Source organism: Uloborus diversus, chromosome 9, assembly GCF_026930045.1.
Source record: "Uloborus diversus isolate 005 chromosome 9, Udiv.v.3.1, whole genome shotgun sequence".
Taxonomy (NCBI): domain Eukaryota; kingdom Metazoa; phylum Arthropoda; class Arachnida; order Araneae; family Uloboridae; genus Uloborus; species Uloborus diversus.
The window spans coordinates 72,874,694-72,896,671 of NC_072739.1; the positions used below are offsets into that span (position 1 = coordinate 72,874,694).

General features: G+C 33.8%; 1 protein-coding gene across 1 annotated transcript; it reads left to right on the forward strand.

The window, feature by feature from the left end:
- The first annotated feature begins 262 nt into the window (after nt 1-262).
- On the forward strand, nt 263-17,049 carry LOC129229648 (28S ribosomal protein S33, mitochondrial-like). The gene is made up of 2 exons (XM_054864001.1): nt 263-604; nt 16,836-17,049. The coding sequence occupies exons 1-2, from the start codon at nt 381-383 to the stop codon at nt 16,948-16,950; spliced, it is 339 nt and encodes a 112-aa protein (XP_054719976.1). The 5' UTR covers nt 263-380; the 3' UTR covers nt 16,951-17,049.
- Nucleotides 17,050-21,978: the final 4,929 nt, after the last annotated feature.

Sequence of the window (21,978 nt, forward strand, 5' to 3'; positions counted from 1 at the left end):
TGAGCTTTTTTGTTCCATGTGCGAAGGCTTTCATCAACCCATTTTATTATTTTGAATGCTCTTTGTGATTCCACGGCACGACGTTCAAAACTCACGTGATATAGTTAGTTTATTTGCTTTTATTTTTGGGATGCCATCTTCTTCTCGAAAGTTATCACAGTTGTTTTGATTCATTTTCTTTCTAATAAATGTTACGTTTTCATGTTTATGTTCTTCCAACAGTTTTAGAAGTCTTGTATCGAAAAGGAGAGTCCTGCTATTTATATTTCTCACTTTTTAGTGCAAATTTGCGCGAAATGTAATGTAATGTAAAAAGGAATGGCGTTGTTTTCTTTGTAGTAAAATCTTTTCCAAGACGATAAAGAAAAATTGATTAAATTATGAATTTTGTGCCTGGAATGTCGAATTATGCTCGCAGAATGGCTCGACTAAGTGCAAGGATATTTGGTGAAGTAGCTCGTCCTACGAATTACAGATCAATGAAAGTTGTACGAGATTTATGTAAGAGGCCGAAGGATCTAGATTCTTATTTAACAGATCATTACCCACCTCACATTGAGTATTCGAATTTAATAAAAATTCTTAGAGAACACGGACTCTACAGGTATTTCTTTTTTTGAAATTATTTTTTATATTTTGAGGGAATTATCATAGCTTGGAAGTAGAGCATGCCAAAGGGCGAAAAGAAAAAAAAAAAAAAAAAATTCTGTTGCTGTTGCCACTTTGCTCCTCATGCTTTTTTTTGGGGGGGGGGGGGGGAAACATTTTTTTTTTCAATAGGTTAGTGTCTGTTTTGGGAGATAATTTTAATTTTTAATGGGTTACTTTTTATTATGTTAAGGGTTATTTTTCATTTAAATGAGAGTTTTGATCGCCGTTAATGGCTTGTTTTAAAAGAAATCTTTTAATAGAAATTTCAGCAACGTTTGATGAGCAAATAAGCGCTTTGTTTTGATTGGTTTACTGGAGAACTCTGAAAATGGTTCAAGTGTTCCAGGTAATGATAATTCTCAAAATGCATAAAGTAAATGATATTTACTGTGATATTGTCAAACATTTTCCTACATTTCTCATGAGTTGATTCAAATTATTTAAATTGGTTCAAAATTAAAATTGATAAGGATAAGTAGCGACATATTAAACTTCATTTTAAGAAGACTGAAACCTAAATTTTTGCATTGGACAGTAACAGTATCTCTTAAATTTTCCGAATTTTTATGAAATATAATCTCAAAAATTCGAAAATCAAACTTTTTTCTGCATTAAATGAAAAAAAAAAAAAAAAAAAAAATTTCATAGTAGCTATTTTTAATGTCCCAAAAGTGCTTCAAGAAGGAACAATTCTTGATAGCTTGGAAATAAAAAGTTTCATTTTTAAATGCTTAAAAATGAAAAATATTAAAATGTTTTTTGTCCTTGAATTGATTATGTGATTTATAAAAAATTACATAAAAGTTATTTTTCATGAAGCAACTAGTCAACTTTTTTCTTGTGCGGCTGTTTTTTGCTGAGTTTTTCCTATTTTATATGCTAGGTAAATATGATTTTTTTTTGTAAAAAACTACTGTCAAACTTAGTACACTGAAGGAACTGACTTATTTAAAATTTCCTTTTAACTGAATTTCCATGATTAATTAACTTATTAATTAAAATCTCATTTTTGGAGACTTCCCAATCAAACTTGTCTTCTCATACTTCACTGAAAATTGCATGCAGTCAAGGACGGGTCCATTTTTAGTTTTGGAGGGGGGACATGGGGTCATAAGTCATTTTTCAGCAAAAATGAGGGATCATGAGAAAATTTTTCAAAATAAGTCTCCAAAACCCAGTTTTGGGGGACAGAACACTCCAATTCATCTGTTCGTATTTTACCAGGTAATAAGTATGTCATATTGAGTTCAGACATTTAACATATCTTGTGAGCTCAATCATGCATGTAGTACCTAGTTAGTAAAAGGGCAGGATGTGTTTCTCTAGCAAACTTACCTGTGTTACTTACATCTCGTCTCTTAGATTTAATCCTTTGTTTGGAGTCCTTACATTAAGGATTTTTAATCAAGTAGGCACAAATTCAATGAACATGGCAGTGCTAGAATAGTTAAAAATATTATGGGAGGATCCAAGAAAATTTAGAGCATTACTGACATTAGAATTCAAAGCAGCTAGGGCAAGCTTTACATTTTGCCTCTCCAAATTAGATGGCCAAAGTGCTTTTTGTGATGGAAAAGAGCTGCCTTTCAAAATTTCATTACACTCTATTTAATACATTTCTTTCAATGCAAGGAATGGAGTAATATTGATTTGATCTGAATCAGAACTAAAACAATTGAAATACATTGTCTGCTCAATTAATTTTTTTGATTTATCCAATTGTTCCTTATGAGCGATTCCATGGTAAGTACAATGTCGCACAAGGGACATTTCAGCCTTTTTTTTCGCTTTTTAACAAAAAAAATTTAAATTATTTAATGCCTTTAATTTTTTTTCTGAATATATTCAATGAGATTAACATGTAAGAGCACTCAAATTAGAATTCTCTATCAATTTGAAATTTTAAAAAATTATAAAAGTAATGTTGTGGGGGGGGGACAGCAAAATATCACATTTTTGAAAGTTCATTTTTCGACACAAATCTCTGCTCTAATTTTAATTTAACACTATTTCTATATTTTTTATGGTAAATAAACAGTATCTAACTATTCAAAAACTGTGTACAAAAAACTTTCAACTTTTGTTATAAACTCACAAGGATTTAAAAAAAAAATCTTTACCTGTTGCCGAGAGGACTGTTGTGGAGGGGACTTTATTTCCTTTTGTGAAACAAATTGATTTTTAGTCAAAATAATGTAAATAAAATCCTGAAAATCATTTTTCATTAAAAATCTCACTCATAAGTATCACAAATTTGGTTTGAAAAGGCGTAATTAAGTTTCCTAGCATCAGATTTTGGTTCAGGTAATAATTGAATTATCTGGGAATTACAAACCCAGCTTCTATCTTCCTTTTCTGGAAATATAAATGAAATGCTTGTTTCATTAGACTTTTTTAGGAAAAGTACTTCTGCATTAAATACTGTTTGAGGCTTTCACGGCCGGCGTCAATATGAGGAGATAACATTTACGGGCTTATTGGCCATGGACTAATTGGAGTAGAAATTCCAGACGTTTCCGCTTGCTTTACTGCAGCCATCATCAGTGGTTTGAGTTTGGTGAGACTGGTTCCTGGCTTCGGTGGCTCTGGTATTTATGGTATTTAAGCAAACTGCTGCTGGTCCTGATTGGGAGGCGTTCTCAAGCCGCTGGTGGAATAAGGTTCCTGATTGGATGAGATTCAAGCCGCTGGGTGATCCTGGTACCTGATTGGGTGGGATTCACAAGGCGTGGTGGCTACCGGTTTCCGATTGGATGGGACCACAGTATGTTTTAGACTGTTGTGGCGAGCGGATCTAAGGGCAGGGTGCCATGTTTTTGGTAAATTGAAATTCTCCTCTTTTCTGTTGAAATTAAAGGGGTGTTTGAAAGTTTCTATAGCTTCGCGATGAAGACGGGCAAAGTAATGAGATGTTGTAGCCAAGATTTCTGTGTCTTTAAATTTGATGTTGTGGACTCCTTCTTGTTGGCTGTGTTCGGCTACGGCTGACTTATCATAGTTTCCTAAACGGCAATGACGAACATGCTCAGAAAGGCGTGTCTTGATGCTGCGCTTCGTAGTTCCGACATAAACTGATCCACAGGAGCACGGAATTTTGTAAACTCCAGATGTGGAGAAAGGGTCACGGGGGTCTTTCACCGGGCGATAACAATTCCTAAGTTGAGTGGTGGGCTTGAAAATGGTCTTGATGTTGTGTTTTTCAAGGAGTTTTCCAATTCGGTCAGTAACTTTGTGTAGGTGTATGTGAGTAAATCTCGCAGAGATACTGGCTGCAAATTTTATATGAGAGAGTTCAGTGTATGGGTCAAAGGCACAAGCGATCCTCTGATGAACGAATCTTCAAAAAAGAACAACATTGCTCATCTCTAGACATGAACCTGACAGCTGTTTAAGAAATCTAATCTGATGTCATCATGCCAGGCTGTCACAAATTTCCCACTTTTGTCTGTCTGTGTGCAAACTTGCTCTTCAAAATCCTTTGTTTGAATCATCAAAATGAATTTCAATTTCATTATAACTTCAAAAGGATTTTTAATTACAGCTAAAACGTGTTACAAATGACTCCATCATTCTTCAGTCCTGTTACCTAGAAACTGATTTTCAAGGCAACAGGTTGTTCATTGTTTCTTGTTTAAAACCTCAACGTAATGTAATGTTCTTGGAATTGGTTTTACAATTATTTCCCATCGATGTTCAAGAACTTGATGTCGATTATTGTTTTCCGTTTCAGAAAAAAAGAGCACACAAATCTTTTTACTGTGATTTTTAATCACTTCATAAAATTCAATGGCATCATTGATGACTACCTGCCTTTGAAGGGTTTTTCTGTGTGAATGGTCCGTTTTAAGTCTGCACCAACACTATCAGCAGGTCCTTTTCCATGGGACGTTTCAAAAAAAAAAAAAAAAAAAAAAAGGACCAGTCAGCATAGCATCCATAATCGGACTTATTATATACAAGATTACCCAATACAAAACAATTCTTGACTAGAAGGTCCATAACTCTAATAATGAAGTGTTTCAATCTGAATCGATAATTTTTCTTATACATAAGTACTAAACTGTTATAAAGTACAATTGCACCTTTGTCATGCTGCTTATCATCTGATACAATACCATAGCATAAATCCTGGGCTTTGAAAAACAGGACATAAATAGCAAAAACTAAAATAGCTCAGATTTTTATCAAACTTTGGCGTTTTGTAGCAAAAAGTATACACTTTTCATTCATTAGTAAATTTTTTTACATTTACTGTTTTAATAATTCCAGAGAGACAAGTTCAAACAGGCATCCAGAATAGTTCTCTTTATATAAATACATATTGAGCAAACAGTTTAAGCTCATGAATAATAAAATATGCTTAATTTTTATTTGTTTGTAATCTGCTCAATACTAAAGAGATTATTCTTAGTAGAAATATTGTTGAAATTAATATACGTTCTAATTATACTTAGTAATAAATTATAATGATATTAAAGTTTTCTTTATTCTAAGAATAATATAGTTAAAAACTAGATATTCTGTTTTTTCTTAGTGGCACACTGAAGAAGTAAAGTGATAAAAAAAAGTGATATGTTTTTAATTAATGGTAAAATTAATAATAACGGAATTACATTGCACTTTTTTATGGCATTATTAAACTCTGGGTAACTGTAAAGACATTCTATATATATATATATATAAACAAATTTAGATTGTTTCTTGTTGTGGTTAAAGTTTTTTTTTAAATCTGAAATTATTATTCAGATGTAATTAACACTCCTTTGTTGTTGGGTCTGATTATCTGTCCTATGATAAATATGCTGTAATGACATTTTTGAAAATGATAAGTCAGGAACTAGAAGCTGGACATAAACAACATGAGATAGTATTTTTTTCTGATGGAGCATCAAGCCAATGTAAGGAAAAGTACTTGCTTTGTGCTCTCACCCATCTGAAAAGAAATATCACTTTTGAGTTTTTCTCCATGAGTCATGGTAAGGGTGCGGTTGGTGGGATGGTTAAAAGAGCTGTATCAACAGCAGTATTGTCCAAAGAAGAGCAAATTTTTTGTGTGCGGCCAAACCAAAATATGAAAAAAATACAGTTTATTATACTGCCGTCATAATCATAGTTGCCGTAACTCCACTTTAGGTAAATGTTCAGGAAGGGCGATTTAGTTTCTTTCGCTTGGGCCACCAATTTAAATTGCGACAACTCTTTTGGTGATTATGTTACTAGGAGGTATTTTGGATGCTCTTTGACATAAGATCGTTAAATTGGACGATTTTCCAAAATTTGGGGCTAAAATGGCAGTTACGGCTTTTATGCGTAGTATACGACTTCATTCTGGAGCAGCAGAAATGCCGCAACTCCCTTCTTTAGCGTGATTTCAGCTACAAAGTTACGATTTGAAACACCATTCAGTGAAATTGTACTTTATATTTGTTATTTAACTTTTGCTTTGTAAATAAAAAGGATGAATTAAATTAAAAATGAACCTTTAACACCAGCCAAATAAGTTTTATTACATCAAAAACAAAACAAAAAGTCTTACTTGTTATTCACAAGTTGATACCAGGTCAGTAACGTGTCTGGTTGTAAAAATTTGCATGTTAAATACCATTTTTCGAATGACATATTTATCCAAAAATTTACAAAAGTATAGTGCTTTCAGTATTACAATTTAAATACCATTCAAAGGAGATATTTATACAAAAATTGACAAAACTATAGAGCTGTCAGGATTACAACTTAAATAACATTGATTAAATGACATTTTTCTAGCCATCGTCGACATTGCTGCGGAGATCTGCAGCCTTGTTATTCACTGGAAGATTTTCCCAAAATAGCCGTCTGTTTTCTGGCATGAGGGGGAGCAAGGTTTTTAAAATTCCTTCTTTTCTTTCAGCTGAAATGCCCCGTGCTTCGGAAATTGATTGCGGCATGCCCTTGTATTTTTGTGCCTTTACTGAAAGGAAATTGAGTGGAATGTACTCCTTTTCTGAAAAGTCAGTTTTATATTTAACGTTTTGCTGTCCCCTCTCCGCAACAATTTCGACGATATCTTTTAAGTAGGGCCTTGGCTTGGCCCGACTTATTTTGTATTGTGATGACTCATCTTTCCATTCCAAAAAATCGCTTTGACCCATCTCTTTCACCTTAACTTTGCCAGAATTGGCTTCACCGACAGCTTTAACGAAATCCGAAAAGTCGTAGGTTTTTTTTTGACGTTTCAGTGATAGTTCGACCTGGTGGTGAAAACTATCAGCCGCCATGAAAGTATGGCCAGGCTCAAAATAACGTAAGGTAATAGAGTTTGCAGCTATTTCGTTGGAGTTAACTATTTTTACGATGTACGAAATGAGAGTCCAATTTTTATTTTGACCGGCGCAATTATCCAGCCAGATAACTAAATAAAGTATGTCCCTGTGACAAACAAAAAACGAATGGAAAGCACTTACAAGATCTTCTTTTTTGCGCCCAGAAGTGCATTCATGCCATAGGCAGGCAAAAGGGGGTACCTGCGGCTTATCGCCTAACGGAGCGAAAGTCTCATTAAATACATCGATTCTTGGACAAAATAATACCTTTTTAAACATGTCAATTCGCGGTAACATAATTACTTTTTCTAGATCAGCAGAAACGTACAAGGTCTCGGCGGAAGTAGTTTGGCTGTCGGCGCGATATTTTTCTCGCGCTGCTGTTGCTTTCTCAATATGTTTTTTCCATTCAATACAAGAAGTACAGTCACTTGACAAAGAATCCTCTGTATGCAGAGGGTCATGTAGCTTAAAAATTTCGCAATGATCGCACTCTTCATGACCAAGTTTGGTAAACGAAATATTCAAAGCTTTGACACATTTTCGGTACAAATCATACGAACACGTAATATTTGGATACTTTTCAACAAAATCCGCATGCATATCAGTGACCGTTACGTCGTTTGGCAAATATCTTTTGTTCTGAGCGTGCTCCCTACGGTAATGAGACACGCTAGGCGAAAAAGATTCTATGTGTTTATTTATAAGATCTCTGGTTGTTTTGTCTCTTTCATACCGACCTCTTTTATCAGCAGTCACATAGTTACCAAAAACTTTATCGCCGTTCAGGACCTTAACAATGATTCTATCGTTTTTAGCACTATAACCAAGAGTTGTAAGGAAGAATGTTTTACACACATGGCAAGCTTTTCCGTTTTCATCTTTTAACTCGTATGTAACAGATCTCTTGCGTTTATCAGCATTTTCGCCGCGCCTTCTTTTAACTACCGATTGTGTTACACACGACGAAACAAAAAGCTGCTGTTCATTCGGTTTCATAGCCCAATATTCAGAATTTAAGACGTATCTTCGATCATTGGAAATTTTTGAACCGCAAGCTTTAAAGGTGCAAGCGCAACTAGCTTTGAGTTGATGTTGTTTAACTTTCTTTGACCGTTGATCCTCTTTCCTGTCATTTACAGATTGGCTGTACATTTTTCTCTTTCTAGTGGCACCCCTCTTCGTCAAACTTTCGGATACATCAGATTCCTTAACGCTCGGAGTACCGGTATTTGAAGTGGACTGTCCCAGTTCAGTGCTGCTGCTGCCGTTTGCCCTATTTTTCTTTGCTTCCGTTAATCGTATATAGTAATCAAACGGATCACAATCACTGGAATCCGAAGAATCAGTGCAAACAAAATTTGGATTTAGCATGGAGCGGTTTGAACTCGTATTAATGTGGGACGGGCCCGCTTTTGGTGAAGATGCACTGTTGTTGTCATCTTGATCCAATTTAACTGCCTCCCGCTCCTCTGGATCGGTTTCCATTGTGGCGGTCAATTTGTTATACCCTAACAGACAGAAAACTCATTAAAAAGGTGACTCTTGTTAAAAGCCGTTGTCCCACCTAATTAGTCTACGTAATTAAAACTAGTAACTGCAATATTGCACTAATAAATACACAAACTTTAGTGTAAGTTTTTAGTGAATTACAGAATAAAAATAAACTCACCTGACTTTTGAAGTCTCCAAGAGCACTTTTTTTTAGGTATGCACTATTGCTGCTGAACAATAATTCACTCGGGCACACTAGATAGGTCAAGATCACACGTCCACGTACTAAAATAAAATGAAGGTGTGCCACAGTCTACCTTGCAAAGTAAACATCACCAGCTGAAACTTCCGCGCTGGCCCTTTCGCGCATCGTGTCTCTGGTCCGTTCCTAAGCGTAAACACAGTAACTCCACCACGCGTGCGGAGTTGCGGCATTTATGCCTATGATTGGATTTGCGGCATTTATGCCGAGTCCGACTGCATTTTGGAGGAGTTGCGGCAAAACTGGCTATCGATTTAGGTGGGAAGGACGCTTCAACCGAATATATCCTTTCGTACACACATGCGTAATGGCCTATAGTACCCAAAAATCGCAATAACTCAAAATCGACAAAAAGTAGAGTTACGGCAACTATGCGTATGACGGCAGTATACTGTGACATGAAAAAAATATGCAAAAGTATAATAAAATATGGGAAAACATTTTACCCATTCCTAATATGCATTATGCTAAAGTTACGAGCAAAGATTTATTGGAAATAAAAAGCATGTCTCTTTCAAGTGATTATACTTGTCAAAATTTCAATCCTGAACCTTTCTATGAGCTTACAAATGAACTCAAGCTGCCGATTTGTAATGGCCAATGGGTTCAGTTAAATATACGCCTACTTCTTCAAGCAAAAAAGGGAAACTATGCATCATTATATAGGGCAAGTGATGTCAAAAGACTATTCTGGGCAACATGTAAAATTTGTAAAGGGAAAGGGGAACACTTACTGGACTTCTGAAGATGATTATGATCAGATCATATTACAGAAAAAGATGTTTTGATGACAATTTCTGACCCACAAATGGATTGCAGGGTCATTTATCCTATATAAATGATCAGTTTGTAAAAATATACAATCTATTTATGTAATTCTGTTACTTCTATTTAAATTGCAAAGGGTCATTCCATGTTAACTTAACACACCTATTTTACCTCTCCCCCTCAGATTTTGATAACATTTGGCACAACACATATAGTGGGCACAAAGAATAACAAAAATAAATGTTCAAATTTTTATCTTGAATAGTTTTTATGTATGACTTTGTAAAGTTTTAAAAAATCGTGAAAAAACTACAAACAAGCAATTTTTAAATTGCTCTAAAAGCTGTCAAAATTGAATTAGAGAGGTAGGACAGGTGTTATTTTGTAGCTTTTTAATGCTCTTTTAAGAGACATGCAATATGCCATAGGTTGTAGTAAAAAAAGTTTTTTTTGATGCAAATCAAATTTTTAATTTTTTTTTTTTCAAAAAGTACCACTTTTATAAATAGACAGTACTTTCATAAACTACCATGCAAAATTTTATGATGGGATGTTAATGGGATCTATGTCAAAAAAAATTATTACTGATTCCTATTTTTCATAAATACCCGATTTTGACCAAATAATAATTATTTTATTGTGGTAAAATATATTGTAGTAAATGCTTTCATAACAAATATGAATGCATTATATAGCAAACTGTCTGACTGCTTTGTCATTTAGATAGGTCTTACCTATTTTCAGACTGGTTCTTCTTTGCAACTCGCAATAACTTTCGGAAGTCTTCAAATGCAGTCTTCAATAGCAATTAAATATGCAATACTGTTAAATAGCTTCTCCACGTTTGCCATCAGTTCAGTATCCATTGGCCTTACTGCTGAAGCCAGGGCTGTCTCAAATGGTTTCTCTTTGGCAAATTTTGATATGCACCAGTGATACACATTTCTTAATCTATAATTATTTTTATTCCTTTGCACATTCGAACCCTTGTTTTAATATTAGGATAAATAAATAAATCAGAAATTATTTCTTATTAAGTAAGTTTGCCTCCCAGAGTTATACCTTTTACTTTGCCTTCTTTGACTTGGTTCCGAAGAACTGTACCAAGCCGCTTTGCAACATGATTCACTTACTCCACTTTCTCAATTTCATGCTTCATATATATTCAACCTCTTCAAGTGGGAAAATGCCTTCAGAAAGAAGAGAGGTGTACTGCATTTTACATTGTTCCATTGCATGTGAGGAAACTTCATAGTTCTTCACACACATAGTGGTGCTATTATGTGCTTTGTACCAAATGGAATATTCTGGTTAAAAAGCACCTAAGTATTTTTTGTAGTTTCACACAAATGGCTATACTTTGAAATGATCATGAACTCCAAAAAAATTCCTGTTAGAATGTCGTAGACGCAGTGAAATACCATATAAAAAACCATAGTAAGATAAAAATATAAAATTTCTGCGCAAACAGCTCAAAACTATCTGCAGATATGTAAAACTATACAATGGTTAGGTAAAATTTTTTAGTAATGCAATGCTTATTTTGCTTTCAATCATGTACCATGAGAGCAAGAGATGAAGTTTTTCATTAATTTATTTGCAGATTTTGATAATAACCAATTATTAATAGTTATTAATTAAGAATTACTGGATTTTGTTTGCTACTATTGTGCTGCTAGAAGATGAAGGCATATCCTGCAGTTCTGGTAAATCATCCGAAAGGCGCTTTAATGTTAAACCACTCCTGGAACTATTTAATTCTCATTCACAAGCGGTGCTGTCATAAAAGTTAGATGTTTTCTCCCATCTCATTCTAGCTCTTTGGACAGCAAGTTTTCGTTTCTTGAATGGATGTAATTTTGCTTTTCGAGTCGGTCTTCCGATGTAGAATTTCTCAAGTAGGATTTGAGCTGACTTAGAGTTGAAAAAGATCTCACTGCTGTTGCAATTGTGACTGGTAAAATTGCCTTTACTTTTAACAGTTTTTGAACACTGAGGAAAGCTTCACTTTCCCCGCAGATGTCTAAAGCATTGAAGATAATGTCCTCTTTGCTGCAATCGTTGACTCTCTTTCTCCATTTTTTCATTGCAACAAAGTAGTTTTCATTCATTTTCTATACAATCTGCTTGCGTTTGCGGTAGCAAGCTACCAAAGCTACTGAGAATATCCCCATGATTAAAGAATCTGTCTCTCATGTGGTTTGTTAATTCATCTAAAATTTGGTTACATATTGGTATTCTACCTATAGTATCGTCCGGTTTCTCATTTGCCAGTGTAGGACTGCAACATTAACTCTCTTAATTTGCACATTACATCTTGTTTTCCAGCCAATTAAATTTCATTTGTGCATAATTTTCTCTCAAAATGTAAATTTTTTTTATCTGGCCAGTAACTTATGAACGTCACTGTAACTACAACAGTTTAGAAAAATTATTCACACAATTTTTTTTAATGATCATATCTCATGTGAAATCACTAGACATTTGTAAGCATTTCAAGTTCTTCTATTATTTGTCCGCTCTTGAGGTTATAAAATTCACACAACTCTTTTACTGATGGGAAGAATTTATTTCGTTTTTGTTTTGGCAATTTTTAAAATTCCTTCATGTGAGAATATTTGCAAATATACAGTGAAATCTCGTTACAACAAACTTCGAGAGACTAAATTTTGTACGTTGTAACGGGTACGTTTAACAATATATAATGGAAATTAAATCAGGAGTGAAAATTTATTTCATTGAAACGGATATTTTGTTGTAATGAGATTTTAACAATGTAACTGAAATAAAATCTGGTCTGAAAATGTATTTCATTGTAATGAGATTTTAACAATGAAATGGAAATTAAATCAGGACTGAAAATGTATTTCGTTGAAATGGATATTTTGTTGTATTGGTATACAACGTACCTAATATGGGACGTTGATTAGTAAGTGATCTAACCAAAAAATAAACTTCCATTTTAGATTCTCTTGAGAGAATCATCTTTTCTTTATTTCATGAGTAGCTGTTTCATCCATAAGCATTTTATGCTTTCTGCATCTCTGGTGTGATTGTTCAATGTTGTTCTTATCAGCAAAGGCTGGAATTTAAATCACGTACTTCCAAACTCTTCCTCTCATTCCAAATCGCCTCTCATTTTAGTTTACTCTTGCTTTAGGCAATATTTTTGTTCAATATTATAATTAATTATTTTGGATTGCAGAGGAATTGTTATTAGGGACAAAATTTTAAAGATAACTGAGGCAGCATATATTGAGCACATGACTTCAAAGTCTGCCATTTGTTTTAACATGCCCATTGCTAGTGCCTTTGTTTCATTTGACAATGTATTCAATGTCTTTTTTATTGTGCCCGTAGTTGCTGAGAACTGTTTGCAGTGCATCATTTCTGCTTGACCATCCTGTATACCCCTTTGAGTCTCTCCCTTTTTTTGAAGGACTCTCTTCAGTTTGTAGCAAGGAGAGTACATGTCTTTTATTGTCCGAACATGAAGACAAATAGTTCTTCAATAAGAAAAAGATTTTTCATCTACTAACGCAAATCTGTGAGAACAGATATATGGAGTGAGGAAAGTTTTAACACTCCAGGTTCGCGCTTCTCGGTTAATCATATATGTTTATTCACAAATATTGCACATACCGTAAAATCCTGAAAATACTCCCCCCCCTCGTTTTCAAGACTGAATCCATACATTTTAGGGGGGAGGGGGGTAATCTAGATTTTTTGAAAATTTTTCACAAAAATATCGTTTAACATCAATAAATAAAAACATGTTTCTATCATCTTAACAGTAATAACAAATTGAATGGTGGCGCCATTTTTTACCGAAAACAGGATGCTAAATTTAACTTAGTAAAAAAGTAAAATTATAGGGGTTTTACTAATTTAGGAACAAGAATTAGTAGAATCAAAAATTAAATAACTTTTCATTAACGAAAGCAAAATTTATTTTTTTTAATTTCTCCAATCTTGCATAGTTAAAAAAGATTATCAAAAGAAAATGTTAAAATTTAGTCTTCTTTGTCAGAAAATTCCTCTAAGTCAGTTTCTGCGTCATCCTCCATCAAAGACAAATACAAAAGTTCTGGCTGAAGTTAATCAGCAGGAGGACAAAAAGTGCTAGCAAGATCAGAATGCAGTTCGCCATTCTGCGAACCATCTAAGCTAAGGGATAAACTGCAGCACTTAAGCGATTTGATTATCAGCTCTTCGGGAACTGCTACCCATGCAATGGACACCCATCGCAGCACATCCTGGCAAGACAGCTGTTTCAAGTTTCCTTTTGCTGTTCTTTCTTCCTTACAAAGTTTAACCCCCCCCCCCCACAGCTCTTTCAGTTTTGCTTTAAATGACCTGTTCCAACACACATCTGCAGGCTGTAATAGGCTAGTACAGCCAGGAGAAATAAGGATTAAGTTTGTGTTAACCTCTGCTTGAGCTGATGAGGCCTCTACTGTCTTGTGAAGAGGGACGCAATTTTAGGTGAGCAGACGTGTGACGTCATCTTCATTGGCACCCCACACTTTCCGTACCCAAAGCTTAAATGTTTCCCCCGTACATCCAGCCTTTTTTGTGGCCGTTACACTCACGTTTTTGGGAATAACAAGTTCAGAATACCGTATATACTCGCGTATAAGTCGATCTCCCATATAAGTCGACCCCCCCAATTTCAAACCAAAAACCCAGGAAAAATCCAAAACCCGCGTATAAGTCGACCCCCCTTCTCTCGGGAAAAAAATAGCGAAATATTTTCAAATTCAAAAATAAAAAGCACATTTATTTACAAAAGAAAAACAATTAAAAATATATACACATTCTCAAAACCCTTCAAACTCGGATTCTGAGTCGGATGTACCGAAAAGTTCCCGGAAGCCCTCTTGCGTCAACACCGCGTCATCGTAAACATCGGCGGCGGCATCGGAATCGTCAGAGAGATTGGCCTCTGAATCACTGTCGGCATCATTGTCAATAAACAGAAGATCGTCGGTGGGCAATGAACATATCCCACACCAAGAGAGATTTCTTTTTATGCAAGGCTCCCGGCCTCCTATCCCAAATGGTTTTGAGCCAGTCGACGCAATCACCACGCCAGAAGGAAACACCGCATTTTTTGGCAGAGTTTTTCGCTTGAAAATGATGAGCGGTGGTAACTTCCCCCCATCAGCTAGACAGGAGAGCATAACTGTGAAATTGGTTTTCTCATGGCCTGTTGTCTTTATCAGGATAGTTTTCTCCCCCTTTTGATGCACAGTTCTATTTCCCGGGAGATCAAAACTCATGGGGGTTTCGTCCATATTTCCAATTTGGGACGGTTCAAAAGGAAATTCCTGCTTTTTGCGGATTATATACCGTTGAAAATCCATAATTTTTTCTTCCAAGTCGGAAGGCAGTTTTTGGGCAATTTTAGTTCGCTGTTGCAGACACAATCCATGCCGGTTCATAAATCGCGTACACCACCCGGATGATGCGCGAAACGTGCTGCCCGGAGAAACAAATACTTCGTCTTTCGCCAACTTCAGCGCTCGCAAACGAATTGCAGTTCGCGACACAGCATAGCCATTTTTTCTGCAGTCCACAACCCAATCATTCAAGTTGCTTTCCAATTTTGGAAACGAGGCCGTTCCGTGACGCAGCGCCTTCTTCGTACGTGGTACCTGCTGCAAATCCTCGCTCTTCTTTCGCCAATCCCGGACGAGTTTTTCGCTGACTCCAAACTCACGTGAAGCAGCCGAGTTGTTCGTTGCTTCGGCAGCAGAAATCACTTGCAGCTTAAAACCAGCCGTATAAGATTTGCGCTTTCGCTTCAAAAAAATCAGCCATTTTCAAAACGAGAGAAACTACGCACGAGCACGTGTAATGTCAAGATTCAGGACAAGGAACATATAAAGCAAGCGAACAAAATGTTGCCTCTCTGAATACAGAAAGTATAGTTCGTGTGAAAAGATAAGATATCCGTTTCAACAATTGCGAAGTTTCAATTTTCGGTTACAATTTTTATTAACCACTGAATTTATTCTTAATAAAAAGAAATAAAATTTTCTTGATTCCTTGATATTTTGTAGGGTTGTTTAAATATTTTTATTTAAAAGAGTACAATTTGCGACACGATCAACTTAGCGGTAACTACCTGTAACCGTACGTTGGTGTTTCGCGTATCGTTTCTCCTCAATTGTTGATCGGAAAATATTTTCGAAATTTTTGACCCGCGTATAAGTCGACCCCCCTTTCTTCCTCTTTATTTTTTGGACAAAATTTCTCGACTTATACGCGAGTATGTACGGTATATAAAATTAATCTTATAATTTGTATTTATCAGAAAATTTATGAAGAATGAAAGAAAAATGAAATACTAAATAATTACAATTCTTGCCAAATTCAAATGTTTTGAATTTCAAGATTTATTACTATTTTTTAATCTTTTAATTTTTTGTGAAACAGAAGTATCTAAACTGTTCTATTAAATTTAGGAATTATTTTGAAATTTAGAAAGTGTTTCAAGTGTTGTCACACCCGTCACAAACTTTTTGTCACACCCGTCACTCCAAAATTTTCATATTAATTTTTTTTAATCAAATTTTTTTGTGTCATACTTCAGATGCACAATAATTAGACTTTTATGAAATTTCATGCTTTTTCATGTAATACTGCATTTGCTATGCTATATTATTAATGTGATGGGTGTGATAGACAGACCTTATAAGTATATTTGTATTACAAATGTTCTTTAATGTATTTTTAGCAAATATTAAGTACTTTAAAAGATAGTCAAAGGTCAGAAATGACAATAAATGTACACAAAATAAAAATGCTACTGTTTGAAGTACCTGTTTCAGAGAATGAAAATACCCTATTTTTTCAAACTGAAAGTTTTTTATGTTGCACTAACTTTGCCTCAAAAAATGAAAAACAGTAATTATAATGAAAATATTCTTTATAGTTTCATAATCCTCATATTATTACATTTAATTTGACATATTATTTATTGCAAAAGGACAATTTTGAAATTTTTACCCTCATGTCCACTTTTTTGTGGAAATGCCCTTATGCCTTTATCTATATGGAGTAACGTAACACCTACTTTCATAGTCACATTATTTTAAGGTATATGTTTGCAGGGTTTAAAAAATAAACTTGAAGAGTTATTTTGTGAGGAGTTTTATAAAATTTGGAATCCTTCTACAAAGCAAAACCATAAGTATAAAATTGGGCTCATAAAATGAACGTTATTCTGCACTGTAAAACATTTTCATTTTTATCATTGACACTTTAAATTAAATAATTGTATAGTATTTATTCATAAGTAACTTTAATTTCTTTACAGTGGTGAATTACACTAATGTGTCATTCATTTTCAGGGATGAACATCTTGACTTTAAAGAAGAAATGATTAGGCTTAAGATTCTCCGTGGAAAAGTAAAACCTAAGCGTGGAGAAGGAAAGCGAGCTATGATCAAGCAGCAAAACTTATAGGTGGTGTTAGTGTTAGAAATCTGAAATGTAATTTAAAGGCGGATTTGAGTATAATACTTTGCATATATTTATGTGTTATTATTAAAGAACTTAAAGTAATGCGTGAGTTTTAGTGTATTAATTATTTTGTCCTATTTAGTACTTTTTCTTCAGTGTTCCCTGTGTCAATAAATAAATAAGTAAATGAAAAAAAAATACATTCAACATCTAGCCCCTGACATTCATTTGAAATTTGACGCCTTGATGTAAAATTATGTATTTCAGAATGATGATAGGACTCTACTAATAGGGTGTTTTGTTTCTACTAACAAAAGGGAATGACTAGTAATGTTCTAGATTAGGTCAAACGAGGCAAATCCCAAAAAAAAAAGAAGAAAATTGTAATTAGGTTGCAGTAGTAAAAATGTGGTTGTTATCTCCACTTTGTTCGCATACACTTGTTATAAAGATTATGTTTACAGCATATACAATTATGGCAATTTAATTTGTTATCCATCTTAAATGATGAGAATTAATAATCCGAAAATGTGTTCAGGTGAAGTTATGCTGTTCAGTTCATGCATATAGGTGTTTTCATGGAGGGGGGAAAAAAACCCTGCTTGATTTGAGCCTTGAACAAATGCACAAACTGCATATGTTTTTTAACCATGATAAGAAAATTAATTTTAAGTAAATGATTTTGGAGTTTTTTAGATTTTAACCTCCAGATTTGAGGAAAATTAATTTCAAAAGCATACATGTTTTATTCACTTTTCTATATATATATAGTTATATGTTGATATGCTATAGTTTTATGTAACTTTAATCTAGGTTGCTAAAAATTTAAGGCAAACAAAAGAAAGCTTCCTAGGGAGTTTTGACCCAAGCTAACTAGGAGGACTTGACCCAAAGACAAATTTGATGTTTTTGTTCAATTTGATTTTTTTTCAATGAATTTTTATGTTTGAATTAATATAATAGTCATTTAGGCCTAATGATTTTATTCATGCAATAACTCAATCCATACATTATTGTGAATATGAAGGCCTGATTTTGTTTTCTTAATAAATAACTGATCTGTAATATTTTGGTCTAAAAATTGTTTTTAGTTGACAAATAATTAAAATACTAATAATGTCTAAGTCCTATGAGTTGTTACTTAGTAACCCCCTCATCACGAAAAAATTGCTGAGATGCTCGAATTTCAGCTACAGAACATACCATTGTTCTCAGGAATACATCTCTGCAATAGCAGAAAACTGCATATATATATTAGTCATGTGCCAGATGTCTGTATCCGTATCAGCAGATATCCGAGGAAGAAAAGATATCCGTATCGGTTATTTTTTGGTGGTGGTTAACGGATCTTTTGCGTTATCAAATTTTATTTCGTATTTGAAATTCTTAGAATAGACGACAATGAAATGGTATTTAAGTTAAAAAAGAAAAAAAAAAGCTTTTTCTATCCTATAGATATTGTAATGTATAAATTAAATTATCTTTATAATGAGATCAACACTTATATCTTCATGATATTATTATTGAAATTTTTTTTTCTAATTAAATAATACTGTTAATTTTAACATTAGACAAAACAATTATACATTTTCAGGATTACAAAAATATATATATTTGTCATAATCAAAATTAAGTAGTTGTAAGTGGTACTTCAGAAAGAATAACTTGGCAGCTTTGTCCCCAAAAGTCTATTCTGATGAGGATCATAAACTATCTCTGCTTCACTGAAAAACTGCTCACGTGGAACAATTGTTGCAAGTGACGATTAATATGTGCAACCAATGTGACTGAGATCAACAAATCTTTTACTATTAATCTGCCAATACTTCAATGGCTCTTGGTCTCTTCATAATCTTTTCTCTTTAGCATTTCTGTGAGAAAAAAAGCTTTAGCATCTAATATTTCATCATCAAATTCCCCATCATCACTATCAAACATGTTGGCCGTGAACTCTTCTAAAATATTGCAATCTTTCTTTCTAACACTATCACGTTTTTCTGTGCGAGCTGCAACTGTTGTGAGGCCAACTTCAGTTTCTATAGCTGTTCGTAATTTCTATTTTATATTTTTGATGAGGAAGTTACTGAAAAATTTACCTTTGTACCGGGAATCCAAAAATGTAATAGGAACACTATATTTTTATGGAATTCAGAAAAACTATAATCCAATTCTGCAAAGGACTCACAAAATCAACAATGGCAGGCCAGGGTTGGGTTTTAGACTGTCCAAAACTGGTTTAGGAAAGGACAGGTGGTTTTTACCGTCCAAAACTGTCTAAAACTGTCCAAATCTAAGATAAAGTTAAAGGGGTGTAATCTAATCAAGTTGTATTGACTGCAATATTCGTAATGCACAAATATAGACATAACCGAGGTTTAATTAATGAGTTTTTTTATAATATTTTTTCTAAAATGTTATTTTAACACTCCGTCGGGCGCAATATGTTGTAGAACATGATCGGGCGCATTGAGCCTGGGAAGCACACTTTGATCTACTGATCTTTTCTACGCATGTTCACATTTTCTTACGAAAAAATTGTCAACTACAAGCACCAAAGAAGAGAAATAAAAGTTTTCCATGATTTTCGAATGTAACATAAGTTTATTTGAGAAAATGAATATACATTGATTGAAGCTATTGAGGGGGCGTGGCTAACTAAAGAACTCGAGGTGTGCCTAATAGATCAGTTGCGCCCGACGGAGTGTTAAAAAATATTTTACTTAAAAAAATTGGCAATAACTACTACATAAAAACTTCTTTATGTAACAGTTGGTAGAGTTAAGAGAGGAAATTCATAGCACTACCAAGACAACTAATTTTCATCCCATTTATAATTGAAAGGAATATTATTAAATGTGCAATATTTAGGTGAAAAAAAAAGCTTAATTTTTTAAATGATTTTTGCAAATAAGTTTTACATCATGTTTTAACGAAAATTATTTTTTAAATCATAGATTAAAGAACAAGAAATTGATGATTAAACACTTATATTGTAAAACTTGTGTTATTCTTTTTTTAGTTCATGTTTTTTAATACATTCTGAAACAACAAAAAATTGTAACTTATTGCTTTTAAGTCAATTATTGCACTGTATTTTGAACACTTTTGTTTGCACACATGCATAAATGTTGAAAAATTTGGTTTATGGAGGAAAAAAAAAAAAACTCCTGCATACAAATTGAAATTTCTAATGAAGAATTTAATTTCTACAAATTAGATTAAAATCAGCTGCATAAATAAACTACATATATATTTATACTTGAATGTTCACATTGACTAAATATATTAAATAGTCAAAAAAAAAAAAAAAAAATTGACACAGTTTGTTCTGTTTTTGATATTTTCTCACAAAATATAGTTTCTCAAGAAATAGTTTTGGGCACTTTCAGACACAAGCGCTTTGAACAGGATGATAAAAAACTTGCCAACCCTGCTTTAATTTGCACACATGCATAAACATAGGGAAATTTGGCTGCTATTATCAAAAAGAAAAAAAAAACCTGATGCGAAGAAATTGAAATTTCGATCAAGAATTCAACTTCAATGACTAGATTCAAATCAGCTGCATAAATAAGTTGAATGTTCTCCAGTGAATAAATGTTCAATATAAAAAATTACTTCGATTCATTTTATTCTGTTTTTGATGCTTTCTCACAGAATGCAATTTTTCTAAAAATAGTTTTGGACACTTTCGGACAATTTTGGACAGGACGGTAAAAACCAGGGTTTTTACCCTGGTTTTTACCGTAGTGTCCAAAAATTGCCAACCCTGACGGCAGCTGTTCTGACGTTGACGCTTTCTCCATTATTAGAGGAAATGCCTTATTTGAATTCATTGTTTATTGTAATTATTTTCCCTGTTCTTGGCTGCTTTTAAATGGTTTAATATCTTTCTCAATAAAGCCATATGTAACAAAACCAACAACAGAAGGGATGCCAATCATGTAATACAGTCAAGGACACATACTTGGGACATTACCCTAACTTGTGACATTTTGTCGAATTTAGTTTTGAGGGCCTCCTGTCAGTATTTCGCCAGCAAGAAATAATAGGGGTTACTGAATAAATGAATAGTTATCTTTTGAGGCTATGTGAACTAAACTTGACGTATCAGCTTAATGGGCTAGTTCAGGGGTTCTCATGGTGAATCATGACCCCCAGAGAGGTCGGGAGATATGAAAGAAAAGTTTGAAGAAAATTACTGGTGTGTTTTTATTTTAAAAAAAAAGAGTATGCATAAGCTTTCAATTCACATACAAGTTTTTTTTGTGTTCTATTAGTTAGTGGGATACATGAGCTTGTTTGGGATTAACCAGTTTTTTAATATCTGGAATGAGCTTTGTAAAAAATGAAACAATTCCATTTTCAAGTGTCAAATAATCTCTTGATTTTGTTTTTAAATTCCTCTCTTTTTTTCACAGAGAATACTTGTTCACAGTCATAAGATGTAGAAAAAGGCATCGAAGTTTTTAATGCTGTTGTGGACAGTTCTGGATATTCCTTTTTAATATCCATTCAAAATTTGTCGATATAAGCTGTGTTAAAAGTTACTTTAGCTGACTGATCACTTGAATCTCTATCAGTTGATCATGATGATGGGCACTTAGCAAAATGTTTAGTTTCAAGATGGCGTTTCATTTTTGAAAGCTTAATGCTTTTGGCTGACACTTCACTACATACAACACAGTGAGGTTTGTTTGCTAGTTCTATAAAACTGAATTACCTATATGACTGGTCATATTTACAGCAGTTTGTTTTCGCACACTCACAAGCGTCACTAAAGCATTAATAAATCATATTGGCGAGTTCCAATCAGTTAAACTATTATTTGAAATCAAACAGCATAATCAAGTAGAATGTATACTAGCCATTAAACAATTAAGCTCATATCTTTGTACAGTGACAGCCCATTCAACTTTAAACTTTTCTTGGGGAATTATTTCAGAGCCACCTTCTATTTACACCAGACAAAGAAATGAAGGAGTGAAGAGGATCACTATTAAACGCAAAATGCAAAATACTAAACATGTC